Source organism: Emys orbicularis, chromosome 4 (assembly GCF_028017835.1).
Source record: "Emys orbicularis isolate rEmyOrb1 chromosome 4, rEmyOrb1.hap1, whole genome shotgun sequence".
NCBI lineage: Eukaryota > Metazoa > Chordata > Testudines > Emydidae > Emys > Emys orbicularis.
Genome location: NC_088686.1, coordinates 106,189,376 through 106,203,206, shown reverse-complemented (window position 1 = coordinate 106,203,206; position 13,831 = coordinate 106,189,376). Strand labels below are relative to the sequence as shown.

General features: G+C 38.1%; 1 protein-coding gene across 1 annotated transcript in view; it reads left to right on the top strand.

Moving 5' to 3' along the window:
• Nucleotides 1-13,831, top strand: part of PLEKHA7 (pleckstrin homology domain containing A7) — a 291,060-nt gene that overhangs the window by 243,382 nt on the left and 33,847 nt on the right. Inside the window, exons 13-18 of the mRNA XM_065403332.1 lie at nt 2,413-2,466; nt 2,891-2,914; nt 9,467-9,547; nt 11,620-11,688; nt 11,867-11,947; nt 13,438-13,587. Of these exons, the coding sequence (XP_065259404.1) occupies nt 2,413-2,466; nt 2,891-2,914; nt 9,467-9,547; nt 11,620-11,688; nt 11,867-11,947; nt 13,438-13,587 (459 nt within the window). The remainder of the gene's footprint in view (nt 1-2,412; nt 2,467-2,890; nt 2,915-9,466; nt 9,548-11,619; nt 11,689-11,866; nt 11,948-13,437; nt 13,588-13,831) is intronic.

Below are 13,831 nucleotides of genomic sequence, written 5' to 3'. Positions count from 1 at the left end.
GTTTTTTCGTGTTGTTTGAAAACCAGCTAACTCTTCTTAAACTTGAACTACGTAAGCTTAAGCGTGGACCATGTCCAGCTCTCATTAAAGTCAATGGGAATTTTGCTGTTGACTCCAGTGGGGGCAGGAGTAGGCCATGTGTAGAACTTCTTTAGTTTTGTTACTATACTACAGTTTTCTAGTAAACCCTTTTCTTTTATTGCGTTTATTTGACCAAATGCAGAATTAATTAAATAGTTGCTTAATCAGGTCAAGTAAATGCTGTCTGGGCACTGAGGTGAAGAATGTAATTACAGTGACGCTCCCTGAAGACTGCTAATATCCTCTTTACAATGTGTCTAAATACCTGCAGCCTGAAGAGCTAACATTGCTTCTCATTCGATTAAGGAGACATCAGGCTAAGTTGGCTAGTATACGAAATTACACAATCGCCCAATTACTGCAGCATTTGCCAACTAATTCCATCTATCAGGTCAGCTGCTGATTGGCTCATCTGTGCTGTATGATAATTTGTGACTCTGCAAATGCTCCATTAGTGACGTGCTTGAGTCTGTGCTTCCTTGCCCATTCTTTGGTATTCTCAATCCTTGAATCATTTGTGTTTTTTCTTTGTTGTTGTACATGCTGTAAATTATAAGTATTTTAAGCTACTGGATGCTGTTGCTTATGGTTTCAAAGCTTTAAATATCACTTCGCTTTGATATTATTTCTGAAAATGCTGCCTCTTAAAATCTGTTCAGAAAAGAGAATTAAGTATACTTTATTCATTCTGACTGAAGCAAAACAATGTCTTTGCACTGCTTTCATAATGGGAGTGGCTCACTTCACCACATGCTGCATTAACTCCAAAGTGAGATATATCAACCAGCTAGAACACTCATAGTAGCTTGTAACTGCATAATTTCTGCAGGTAAAGATTAGCTCATAAAAGTCGAATTGTCCTTTTGCTTAATTGGTCAATAACACTAGCCATCATAGGTCCATAACAACACAGCTGATAGCATTTATGTAAGAAGTTTTAAAATTGGAGATGGGGCAGAAATGCAGTTGTTATTAATCTCTTTATCAAGGTACTAGATTTGTAACATTCTCCAAAGGGGAGCCATCTAGTAACCTGGGCACATTTATGACCATGAAGCAAAATTTGGGGGCTCTCTTTTAAAGCTTTCAGCAATTTTTGTTTTGACCAAATTTAAGGAATTTTTCACTATTTTTTCTTTAAAACACTTATTTCCCATTTCCTTCACCTGTCAAACAGCTGCAGTGAAATAGTTTATATACTGTAGAGTATTCAGGCAATCAAGTAAGCTAATTGGTCAAACATAACTTTCTCTATTACAAAGAATATTGAACATACCAGAGCAATCTTAAATTAATCCTTGCAAAGAAATGTAAGTGTGGTATATGGATTCGCTAGCACAGAGTTTTTTCAGATAACTATTTTCATTGTATCAAAACACTGAAGTCTCAAAACTTGAAACCAGAATAGTTGTCTTTTCCTCTGTTTATGCCAATAAGTCCAGAATTCAAAATAATGAAAATAATTCCAAACAATGTTCTGGATATTTTGCCCAGTTAACAAAGATTGTTTGCAACAGTTATGTCTTGCTTTGTTGTTTGTTGAAAATATTTCTGTTGAAAGAAGAGAAATCATTTTCTGTTGTGACTCTGGTGTGCACATTTTTGGGAGTAACTTAAGTAAAGGTAATACTATCTTTGTATAATTATAAGACCATACAGAGAGCAGCTACTAACTAGACAGTGTTTCAAAAAGAAAAAAAAGTATTCATTTGAACATGATCAGATGAAAAGCCAGAATGGTTCTCTAACTATATGATAATTTTTATTTAATATTATCCATGAAGCGGCTGTTCCATCTCTCCCAAACTGAGGGATGCATACAGTATTTTAAAATGTGTATGAAATTTGACCAGAAGTGTTTTGATGACTTGTTATTTAATGAAATATTTTACATTTCATATCTAAGACCAATCCTAAATAAGGCAAATTTTTCTGTCAAAAAGGCATGTAATACAGGATTCTAAGCCATGGCTTAACACCTTTTTCAATAAAGTATCCTACTCTGAGTATACTAGCCATAAAAGTGTTGTTCATGCCTTCGAAAATAATTTAAGCCATAAGTATGTTTTTGTAACCCTGTACATTATGGAAGGGGGGGGGAAATCTGTTCTCCATCATACTTTGCCTATTTCATATTCAGCCATAAACAGCAATGTGACAGTCAGGCCAATGTGCTTATTTTGTGCCACTTGTGTACCCGCTTTGTCACTTTACTTTTTATTTCTTACATATAGCTTAATACAAGTTTTCCAGTATTTGCAAATTACTTTTAAAGTAGTGGAATACCGTACATTGCATTGTTGTTCATTCTTTTTATATATTTAACTGAAGGCTGATGACACCTACATCCAGCTGAAGAAAGACTTGGAATATCTGGATCTAAAGGTAGGACATATTTATAGGAATCATATTTCCAATATTGATCATCCCATCAGTCCTCTGTATATCTTCTCCCTACTTGCATTACTCACAATCTTGTGTATCCAGACTTTAGAATGCTGAATTTTCTTTTGGTGTAACTGGAAAATCTCTAAAATTGAGTCTTACTTCACTGACTATAGGCTGAAAATGTAAACTCAGTAAATTTGTTGCAAGTTTATTTTGTTTTAGTTTAATCTGAAAACAGTGCAAGAATAATTTATTTTATCTTTTGTAAATTTAAAGAAACCAGAGTAAAATCTGATTCAGAATATTAATGTCTGTTACAGCATTATGGTAATGCTGTTATGTTTAAGACTGAGTATTCTAAGTTAACAGAATACAGAATTTCAGTGTTTATTCATTCCTATTTTTCCTTTATTTCTATTAGAAGCTGTCTCCTTTTATGATAACAGTAAGAATATTATTATTTCTAAACATATTTATAATGTAGTAGTGTTGTGATAATTTAGTTGAATATAGTGCAATCTTCCTCTCACTTCCATATTATTATGTGTGGGTTTTCCTTGCCATACTTGCATTTCTGAAGATCCTAAATAATTCCTTTCTTCAAACCACTCATCCTATGAAATTTAGCATCATGGCCCCACAGCTCACAACCAAAGATTAGGTGGAACTCCTTTCAGAATGAATTAAACTTTTCCCTACATTATTCACCATGGTTCACTTAAGAGTAATGCAATATTTTCCTAACCACTTTATGCCATTATTGAGCTATTAAATAGCCAGAAACTTCCTATAATTAGCCTACTGGACAATAGGGTAGGTTTGAAAAATAAGCCCATATTGCTCTCATGTTCCTACAGCTTGCATTCATAACCTTGACAATGTCACTGAGTTTTTCAGTGCTGTTAAATTCTTCTAAATTTGGTGCATTTTGTTTCAATTTTATAGTATATATTTTTGATACACTCCTTTTTATTTAAACAAATTTTCCAAGTTCAGTCTATCAAAATATTACTTTGTGATTATTCTTTAGCAATAGGATCAAATTCATGTGACATTGTTTAAAGTTCAAGTTTTACACAGCCAGTGAAATTCTGTATTAACATCTGTATCAAGCAATAGTGGCATCCAATGGTGAGTTCAATTCATTGACATTTCTTCCCAAAGAGAGATCTCAAATTCTTATTTATATCAGGTCGCCAATATCATATTGCATGAATTCAAGATGTTAAACAATGTTATTATCCTGAAGCTCAAACTCTGTGTCTCAGTTAAAATAGCTATCCTCCATGGTAAGCAGATTGAAAACAAAACTAGATTAATAAACTTTAGGTTTTGAAAAATCCATGAAAAGAAAACTAATAATTTTGCTCAACACAACAGCCTGCTAGCTCTCATAGTGTGAAACTCTTCTCCTCATGCATAAATCATTATTGAAGGGACTGAGCAAGATTTTCTCTGCAATTGCATCTCCCAACTGGGAACCACCTTAGTGCTGGGCACAGGAACTGAGAGTAGAAAGACTCTCCTGTGCTCTCAGCGCCCGCAGTTGGTGTCCAAGCAGTGTGGAAGAGGAGAAGGAATCATAGAATTGTAGGACTGGAAGAGACCTCAAGAGGTCATCTAGTCCAGTCCCCTGCACTCATGGCAGGACTAAGTATTATCTAAACCAGGGGTCGGCAACATTTGGCACGTGGCTTGCCAGGGTAAACACCCTGGCGGGCCGGGCCAGTTTATTTACCTGCTGACGCGGCAGGTTCGGCCGATCGCAGCCCACACTCGCCACGGTTCGCCGTCCCGGGCCAATGGGGGCGCGAGAAGCGGCGCGGGCGAGGGATGTGCTGGCCGCGGCTTCCCGCCACCCCCATTGGCCCGGGACGGTGAACCGCAGCGAGTGGGGGGCCATGATCGGCCGAACCTGCCGCGTCAGCAGGTAAATAAACTGGCCCGGCCCGCCAGGGTGTTTACCCTGGTGAGCCACGTGCCAAACATTGCCGACCCCTGATCTAAACCATCCATGACAGGTGTTTGTCTAACCTGCTCTTAAAAATCTCCAGTGAATGAGATTTCACAACCTCCCTAGGCAATTTATTCCAGTGCTTAACCACCCTGACAGGAAGTTTTTCCTAATGTCAAATCTAAACCACCCTTGCTGCAATTTAAGCCCATTGCTTCTTGTCCTATCCTCAGAGGTTAACGAGAACAATTTTTCTCCCTCCTTCTTGTAGCCACCTTTTATGTACTTGAAAACTGTTATCATGTCCCCTCTCAGTCTTCTCTTCCCCAGAATAAACAAACCCAATTTTTTCCATCTTCCCTCATAGGTCATGTTTTCTAGACCTTTAATCATTTTTGTTGCTCTTCTCTGGACTTTCTCCAATTTGTCCACATCTTTTCTGAAATGTGGCGCCCAGAACTGGACACAGTACTCCAGTTGAGGCCTAATCAGCGTGGAGTAGAGCGGAAGAATTACTTCCCGTGTCTTGCTAACAACATCCCTGTTAATACATCCCAGAATGATGTTTCCTTTTTTTGCAACAATGTTACTCTATTGACTCATATTTATCTTGTGATCCACTATGACCCCCAGATCCCTTTCTGCAGTATTCCTTCCTAGGCAGTCATTTCCCATTTTGTATGTGTGCAACTGATTGTTCCTTCCTAAACGGAGTACTTTGCATTTGTCCTTATTGAATTTCATTCTGTTTACTTCGGACCATTTTTCCAGTTTGTCCAGATCATTTTGAATTTTAATCCTGGCCTCCAAAGCACTTGCAACTTTCCCCCCATCTTAGTACCATACACAAACTTTATAAGTGTACTCTCTATGCCATTATCTAAATCACTGATGAAGATATTGAACAGAACCAGACCCAGAACTGATCTCTGCAGGACCCCATTTGATATACCCTTCCAGCTTGAATGTGAACCACTGATAACTAATCTCTGGGAACAGCTTTCCAACCAGTTATGCACCCACCCAATAGTAGCTCCATCTAGGTTGTATTTCCCTAGTTTGTCATGTGAGACAGTATCAAAAACCTTAATAAAGTAAAGATATACCACATCTACCACTCCCCCCCCCATCCACAAGGAAGTAGTCATACAGGATTGCAGATATGGAGGGATGAGGTTGCAGGAGCTGGAGGGTAGGGGAAAGCAGAAGCGGACAGGGACAGGAGCTAGGTGGAGAGGGGTACATGAGCTGAGGGGTAGATAGAAGGAGAAGGGGAGGGAGACAGGAGTTGGGGGTGAGAGTGAATAGGAGCAGGGGGGCAGGATTCAGATGATGAAAGGGGGGATAGGTGCAGGGGAGAAGAGGGCCAGGGTGGGAGTTGAATAGGTATAAAGTGCGTCAGGAGTCAGGGTGGAGGGCAGAGAGAAGAGGTAGGATATGCAGGGGGGCATAGGCAGAAAGGTCTATATAACCATTAGTTAACACTCACCTCCTGAACCTGAAATTGAACCCTGTGGTCCTGAGTCTCTACATTTCTTTGCTGTTAGCAAATACATATGAAACCCAGTGGCAAAGCATGTTTCTTATCCCTCCTCTACAGCCTGGTCCACACAGAGGATTACAACCTAGTACTGCTACCAGTTACTCTGCTAGCTCAAGTGGTAGAAATCTGTGCTGTGAATCTAAGGATCTAGATCCTGATGGTGACCCAAATTGGGGAAAGGTGTCAATATGGTTACAAATGATTGAATTTCTGCATTTGTAAATCTGTTTGTTTTTTAATTAGAAAATTACTCTAATAAAACAACATATTAAAGATTGCAAAGTCAAGCACTCAAAAATTAAGAAAAAACAGATTGTTGCCTGTGCCACCTTTATTTGCCTTCTTTGTGTGTGCATATTATGATTAAAGCTACAATTTTGTCACAGCAGTCACAGAAACAGTGAATTTGAATAAAGTCTGTGAAATGCTGATAGGCGTTGCGACCTAGCGCATGGGATCATGACACCATGCAGGTTTGGCATGTCCACCCCTCCAAACCTGAGTGGTGTTGCGACCCCATGTGCTAGGTCACAATGCCAATCGACTTTAGCCATCTGTCTCCATCTATTGAGGTGTTGTGACCACGTGGGCCAGGTCGCAATGCCAAGAGCGGGGGACCTGGGCCTAGCCCCACGGGACAGGAGCCATGAGCGTAAGAGGTGAACTTGTTCTCCCACAACCACCCATGGGCTCCCCACTGTCCTGCTTTCCAGACATAATTGTTTTTTTGCACCTGTGCCATGAAATATATTAAAAATTTGTGTGACAAAATTGTAGCCCTAATTATGACTCCGTTTTTAATTACATGATCACATACAGTTTTTTTCCATAGGATCCCTGCCTCATTCAGTGCACAGTAAGGAAGGTGTTCACTGAATGAGCAACTATTTGATATTTTGTTTTATCCTCATTGTTTAATGTGTGGCCCCATGCCTTAGGCCTGATGTACACTAGAAGACTAGCTTGATTTAACTGCATCAGTCAAGGGTGTGAAAAATCCACACCCCTGAGCAGCGTAGTTAAAGTAAAGCAAGTCACCACATAGACAGCACTAGATCAACAGAAGAATTCTTCCATTGACCTAGTTACCACCTCTCGGAGAGGTGGATTATCTGTGCTGACAGGAGAATCCCTCCCGTTGATGTAGGTAGTGTCTACACTGAAACACAGAGTGCTGCCCAGTGGCGCAGCTATGCTGCTGTAGCATTGAAAGTGTAGACAAGCCCTTATTTACTGAAAACTAGTCAAATCCTTACACAGTAAGGAAAGACATTTCATGTGTAAGCTTATAATAAAGTATGCTACAGGCAGTGGAGAATTGAGAAATGCTAAAAGGAAGTAGTTTTTCTGCTTAATAATTAAACTATCTGTCTGTAGAGTGGGTGGGTAAATCTGATCTCATAATACCATAGTAACTTGTTGATTTTTTTAATTCAAACATACATTCCAGATTAGGAAATGCAGAATGTGAATGAGGAAGGCCTAATGATGTGTAGAAGAGTGTATTCCATTAGGCATTTGCACTAGAGCAATTCAAGAAAATCTGGGGTCCTCTATGAAGCCATTCAGTGGTTCATCATAGAAATGTAGGACTGGAAGGGACCTTGGCAAGTCATCAAGTCCAGCTCCCTGCATTGTGGCAGAATCAAGTAAACCTAGATCTTCCCTGACAGGTGTTTGTCCAACTTGTTTTTAAAAATCCAATGATGGGGATTCCACAATGTACCTTGGAAGCTTATTCCAGAGCCTAACTACCATTATAGTTAGAAAGTTTTTCCTAATATCTAACCTAAATCTCCCTTGCTGCTGATTAAGCCCAGTACTTTTGTCCTACCTTCAGTGGAGATGGAGAACAGTTGATCACCATCCTCTTTATAAACAGCCCTTAATATATTTGAAGACTGTTATCAGGTTTCTCCCCCTCTCCCCCCCGAAACTTCTTTTCCCAAGACTAAACATGCCCAGTTTTTTTAATCTTTCCTCATAGATTAGTTTTTTAAACCTTTTATCATTTTGTTGCTTTTGGACTCTACAATTTGTCCAGATATTTCGTAAAGTGTGGTGCCCACATTTGGACATAGTATTCCATCTGAGGCCTCAGCAGTGCCAGTAGAGCGGGACAGTTACCTCCCGTGTCTTAGTTACGATATTCCTGTTAATGCACCCTAGAATGGTGGTAGCCTTTTTTTCAGCTGCATCACATTGTTGACTCAAAGTCAATTTGTAATCCTCTGTAACTCCCAGATCCTTTTCAGCAGTACTGCTGCCTAGCCAGTTATTCCCCATTTTGTAGTTGTGCATTTGATTTTTCCTTCCTGAGAATAGTACTTGGCAATTGTCTTTATTGAATTTCATCTTGTTGAATTCAGGCCAATTCTCCAATGTGTCATGATTGTTTTGAATTCTAATCCTGTCCTCCAAATTGCTTGCAACCTCTCTGAGCTTGGTGTTAGCTCCAGATTTTATAAGCATACTCTCCACTCCATCATCCAAGTCATTAATGAAAATATTGAATAGTCCCAGGCCCTGGAATGACTCCTGAGGGACCTCCTAGATACGCCTTCCCTGTTTGACAGAGACCACTGATAACTACTGGTCTTTCAACCAGTTGTGCATCCATCTTATAGTTGTGCACCCACCTAGACCACATTTCCCTAGTTTGCTTATGCAAATATGTGGGACATGTCAAAAGCCTTACTAAAATCAAGCTATAACTTTGTAACCTTCTCTGTAGCATCTGCTCCAAACTTATGTCATAACAACTGGAGTTCAGTTCCTCTGAGGTGAAGAGGAGAGAGAAATAAGGTGGAATGTGTGTGTTCATAGAGAGAATTAAGGAATAGTGGATAGCGGTTTTTTTGTTAATGGAGGAGTGCAGGATCTGTGATGTGCCATAGCCAAAACATTGATCAAAAATAGATAGCCTGATTCTGAGGGTGCTCGTGTTATCACCTCTAAGCAGTCTGCACAAAGCAGATTGTACTGTACTGCTAATTTCCTGACACTGGATCATGACCAGAAAATATCACACTATACTTGGTGGGGCCCTTGGAAACTACAGGTTTGGCAACACTGTAAGGCACTGAGTTACACTGTGTTTGCATATGCTGCAAAAGTAAAATTAAAAAAAAAATTAGTGTCATGGTTGAACTAGCAGTCTTTCCAAATCATAACTAATGTTATATCAGAGGAGAAGCAGCCAGTTATAATTTCCAGGTTGTTTTTTTAAATTTTGGTGATCAGTTAGGAAAAAGAATGTGATCTACACATATCCATATTCTTCATCTCTAAGTCAAGGGGTAACAATCAGGAATGAGGCAGCTACAGTACCTGCTGGTTGCCTTCCCCTGGAGAATAGTTGCAGAAAGAGAGAGGAGATCAACTTTACAGATATTTTATCTAACTTCTGGAATCTCTATTTCTGTTTTTCATGGGATTCTGAGTTGTAATATCTTTTTTTCCCCAGTAACAAACTATTGCTAAACTTTTGTTTGAAACAGATAAAAAATAATGGACCTCTGATCAACATGGTTTACAAAGTGCTAAAGAACTCAGCACAAGGGTTACTGTCCGGTATAAATGTAAGACTGCTTGTATCTGAAATGTGACCATCCCATCGCTTTTTTTCAAATGGCAATCAATGTATATACCCTAGCTTCCACAGGTGTATCATGATCAATAGAAGAGCTTCCTGCAAAATGTTTTTTTAGGCTGTACGCAAAATTATGGCTGACCTCACTGTGCTTGGTTTCGTATTACCATATGTTGAAAATGAATGGCTGTAGTGACTCCTTTATGTAATTCCTAAAGTGTGAAAGCATGCTAAACCTTATTTTATGTTCTCATTTTCACTGCTTTGAAATTAAGATAACTTTTGCACTTGTGATTATATAATCCATTTCAAAATATAACAAATTATTCATCGTATTTTCATTGCAGACTATGAGAAAAGTTCACCTATCCACTAGCTTGCAGATTATTAAAGCAGCAAATTTTGTACTTGAACACACATCTGTTTGTTTAAATATACTAAATATTTTCCTATACTTGAAAATGTGACTGAATATTTACTATCAATAATGCTAAATGACTTGCATTAATAAATTTAAAAGGAAAATCATTCCTATTAAAATATTGTACTATTTGGCAATTTATATTGAAAATATAAAAATAATTAAGACTGGTTTCTTCTAAGGGAGAGTAAACCCTCTTGTATTTGATGATGGGGAAGTAAACGTCTGGCTTTTATTTCATGAAATTCACATGATAAATATATGCATTCTTTGAAAATGGAGAGGTGAGATGTATAGGCATGAATAATATAAAAATGGTAAATGTACTTATAGCTTAACACTAGAATAATATTTGAAAATCCTACTTGGTGACCGGCTAACTTCATCTAAAATAAAATGTTGAGGGATAGTTGAGTCTCTGTACCACTTTAAATTGTGGGTAGTCCCTAAGGATTATCTTCTTTCCTTCTAGAAGTTGGATTTGGAGCCAGAGATTACTGGAATGAGAGAGGGTGAAACTAGAAAGAAGTACATCCAAAATGAAGTATATTTAAATATCAATTTCGCTCCTGCCCCAGACTAATATCCCTCTTTGCGTTCCCATAACATTCATTGTGGACTGAGGAAGAGTGAGCCCTTTGTAGATATGCAGGAACTACTAAGACACGTTTTTAGTCAGTTGGGCCTCTATCCTGCAAACGCTTATGCACGTGTTTAACTGTAAGACCATGAATAGTCCTATTTACTCCAATGAAGATGACTCATACATCAAAGTTTTGTAGGATAGGGGCCTTATTTTTAAACTAAGGACAAATGGGATCGATGTTTCCTTTGATTATAAATCTGACACAATTGCACTAGTCATTTGTCACTGGTGCTGCTCCACCCCCGTCTTCTGACCTGCAGAAACCGCACAGTGTCCTCCAGGTGTGCTCTCAGTGAAACTTTATTTCAAAGCCCTTTCACCAGTATCACTACAGCCCCCCATGCTCCCACCTATTTACAGTGTTTGCCAAGCTTTAGGCACTCCCAGCAGGACTTGAGGGGAACAGAGGTCTCCCTAGTCTGAGCCCTCTGTGTATTTAACCCCAGCTAGCCCTGTTCCTCTCTTCTCTCTCTCTCTCTCTCTCTCCTCTTTTCTTGCACTTCCTTCCTGTGCCTTCTTTAAGCCCTGGGGTGATTGGCCAGTTGAGTTCATTAACCACAATCAGCTTCTCCTGGGGCACTAATTAGCCTATAAGTGATCAGAGTGCAGGCTCACCTACTCACTATCTGCATTCTATCACATCATTAAACAGCCTAATTTAACTAATTGGCAATCCTTTGGAATTAGATATTGATGTACCATTGTCATATTTCAAAGATTTGATATGACAAGCATTTTGTAATAATTCTAGAGTCGTACATTTTCTTTTCGTGAAGAAAATAGTATTGATCTGTTACTTTTATACAAGTTCTACAATTTATCTAAAATTTCTTATATTTCAAAAGATAAGCCCTTTAACATTTATTTTTAGTGTCAGTAAATCATATAGTGTGTTGGCTAGAGCATATAACAAAACTTTTTCTTTATCACTGAAGCATAATTATACTTCACTTTGCCACCAGTCTAATATATCTTTAAACCTTATTCTTTTTAGGTGACAGGGCGTGATATACTAAAAGAACGAAGTACAAAACCTGTCAAGATTGCAGAAAGTGATATTGATGTAAGTATCAAACATCAATTCAAAACTCTGTCAAATATAGTTACTTTAGCATTTAGCTGTTTCTGTTACACTGTAATTGTTCTCATTCTGATCCAAATGAAAACGAAAATCGTGCTACAAAAGAAGGGTTTCTTTCTTTTTTTAAATCTAACTTAAATATATTTGGTTTTATTGGTAGGTCAAGCTAAGCGTTTTCTGTGAACAGGACGGGATTCTACAGGACTTGGAAGACAAAATAAGATCCCTTAAGGAAAATAAAGTAATACAATTCAAATTTTTATATGTTAATAATAATAATAATAATAATTAATAAATTCTCTTGGACAAACCTTAAAGTTTCTTATTCAGGCTTTTGGGATTCCAAACCAAGCATTAGATTATTGTAATGTACCAATATTGTAATAATTCACTTTGGACAATATATACACCTCTTTTATTAAAGAATGAAAATGGTATGTTTTGAATATTACAGATGAGTAATGTATTTGGAAAATATACGTTTTTAAAAGTTTCAATAATGCATATTTTAAAACTACTCACATTTATTTTTATGTGACCTCCATTACAAATTTTGCTGAATGCACATTTTCAAAATAGTTTTGTTTTTCTTTTTAAGTTGACAATGGTACGGGGCTGGGTCAAGGAAAGGGCTCAACCTATATCATTATTTTAACACAGTTATAAGATTAAAAAAACAGTCTCACCAGAGAGGCAACTGTGTTATCACAGTTAGCAATGTTTTAAAACTTGTGCTAACAAGAACCATATTTAAATAGCATTGTAGGTAGTATGATTGCACTAGCATTATGCAAAAGGCTATAAAAAACGGGGGAGCAGATCCTGAGTTATTTCAATGTAGCTAAGCCAATTTACAACAGTTGAGGTTCTAGCTCCAAAAGTCTCAACCAAACTTGCAGTAACTTCTTTGACCTGTTTGCTGCTAAGACGGGTTCTCAAACTTTTGTATTGGTGACCCCTTTCACATAGCAAGCCTCTGAGTGCCACCCCCCTAATAAATTAAAACACTTTTTTATATATTTAACACCATTATAAATGCTGGAGGCAAAGCGGGGTTTGGGGTGGAGGCTGACAGCTCGTGACCCCCCAGGTAATAACTTTGCAACCCCCTGAAGGCTCCCGACCCCCAGTTTGAGAACCCCTGTGCTAAGACCTTCTTGTTCCTCCCCCCAACCTTCTTCCTTCCTTCTGTTTATATCCCATTTAGAATTCACACAGTAAACGTTAACAAAAGGACCTTTTCTTCCCTTCTCTTCCTTTCATTGTGTGTATGTATAAAACTAACATTTTACTAGCTTTGAGCCCTACCTATATACTCTGGGGCTGCTGAAATTAAATGTGCTCATTAAAATGAATGTCTGAATATAGTAGGTAAATTAATTAAGTTTAGAAAAAAATGCTTTCTACTGTTTGCACAGAAATTAAACATGAAAAATTTCACCCCCATTGGTTAATGTTTTTGAAAGGTACAAACACTAAAACAGATTTATAATGGCAATTGTGTTGCAACTTAGTGGTTGCTACTGACTATTGCTACTGTGATGGTCCAACACTTCACACCTTCCAATAATCAGTTTCCTTCTTTGTCCTCTCAGTAAAAGGAAAATCTGTGATCCTAGTGATTTAGAGGAAAGACTTGAGAGGTAGAGAAGATTTTTCATATTCTCAGTAGTAAATCAGTACAGACCCATACAAATGTAAGTCTATTGTTATTTTCCTTTTTTTCTTTAGGACCAGTTGGAATCTGTTTTGGAGGTTTTGCATAGACAGATGGAACTGTACAAAGACCAACCACAGCATGCAGAAAAAATTTCTTCCCAGCAGAGACTTTTGCAAGAGGACCTCATTCATATTCGGGCTGAAATATCCAAGGCATCCACTGTATGTGTTCAGTGCTTCCAAAGAAATGCTAAACTAATCGCTAGACTAAAATGAATTACTTTTCAGACATAGGGTTAAATCCTACAAACCAATTTAGATAATGTACAGAATATGAAAACAAATCATGCAGATCTGTCTTTTTAATGGCAGTCTTAATTGCAAACCTTTGTTCCAGTCTCCACTGGTATCCTGGTATAAACTAGATTAGTGGTTTTCAAACTCTCTTTCTGGGGACCTAATTGAA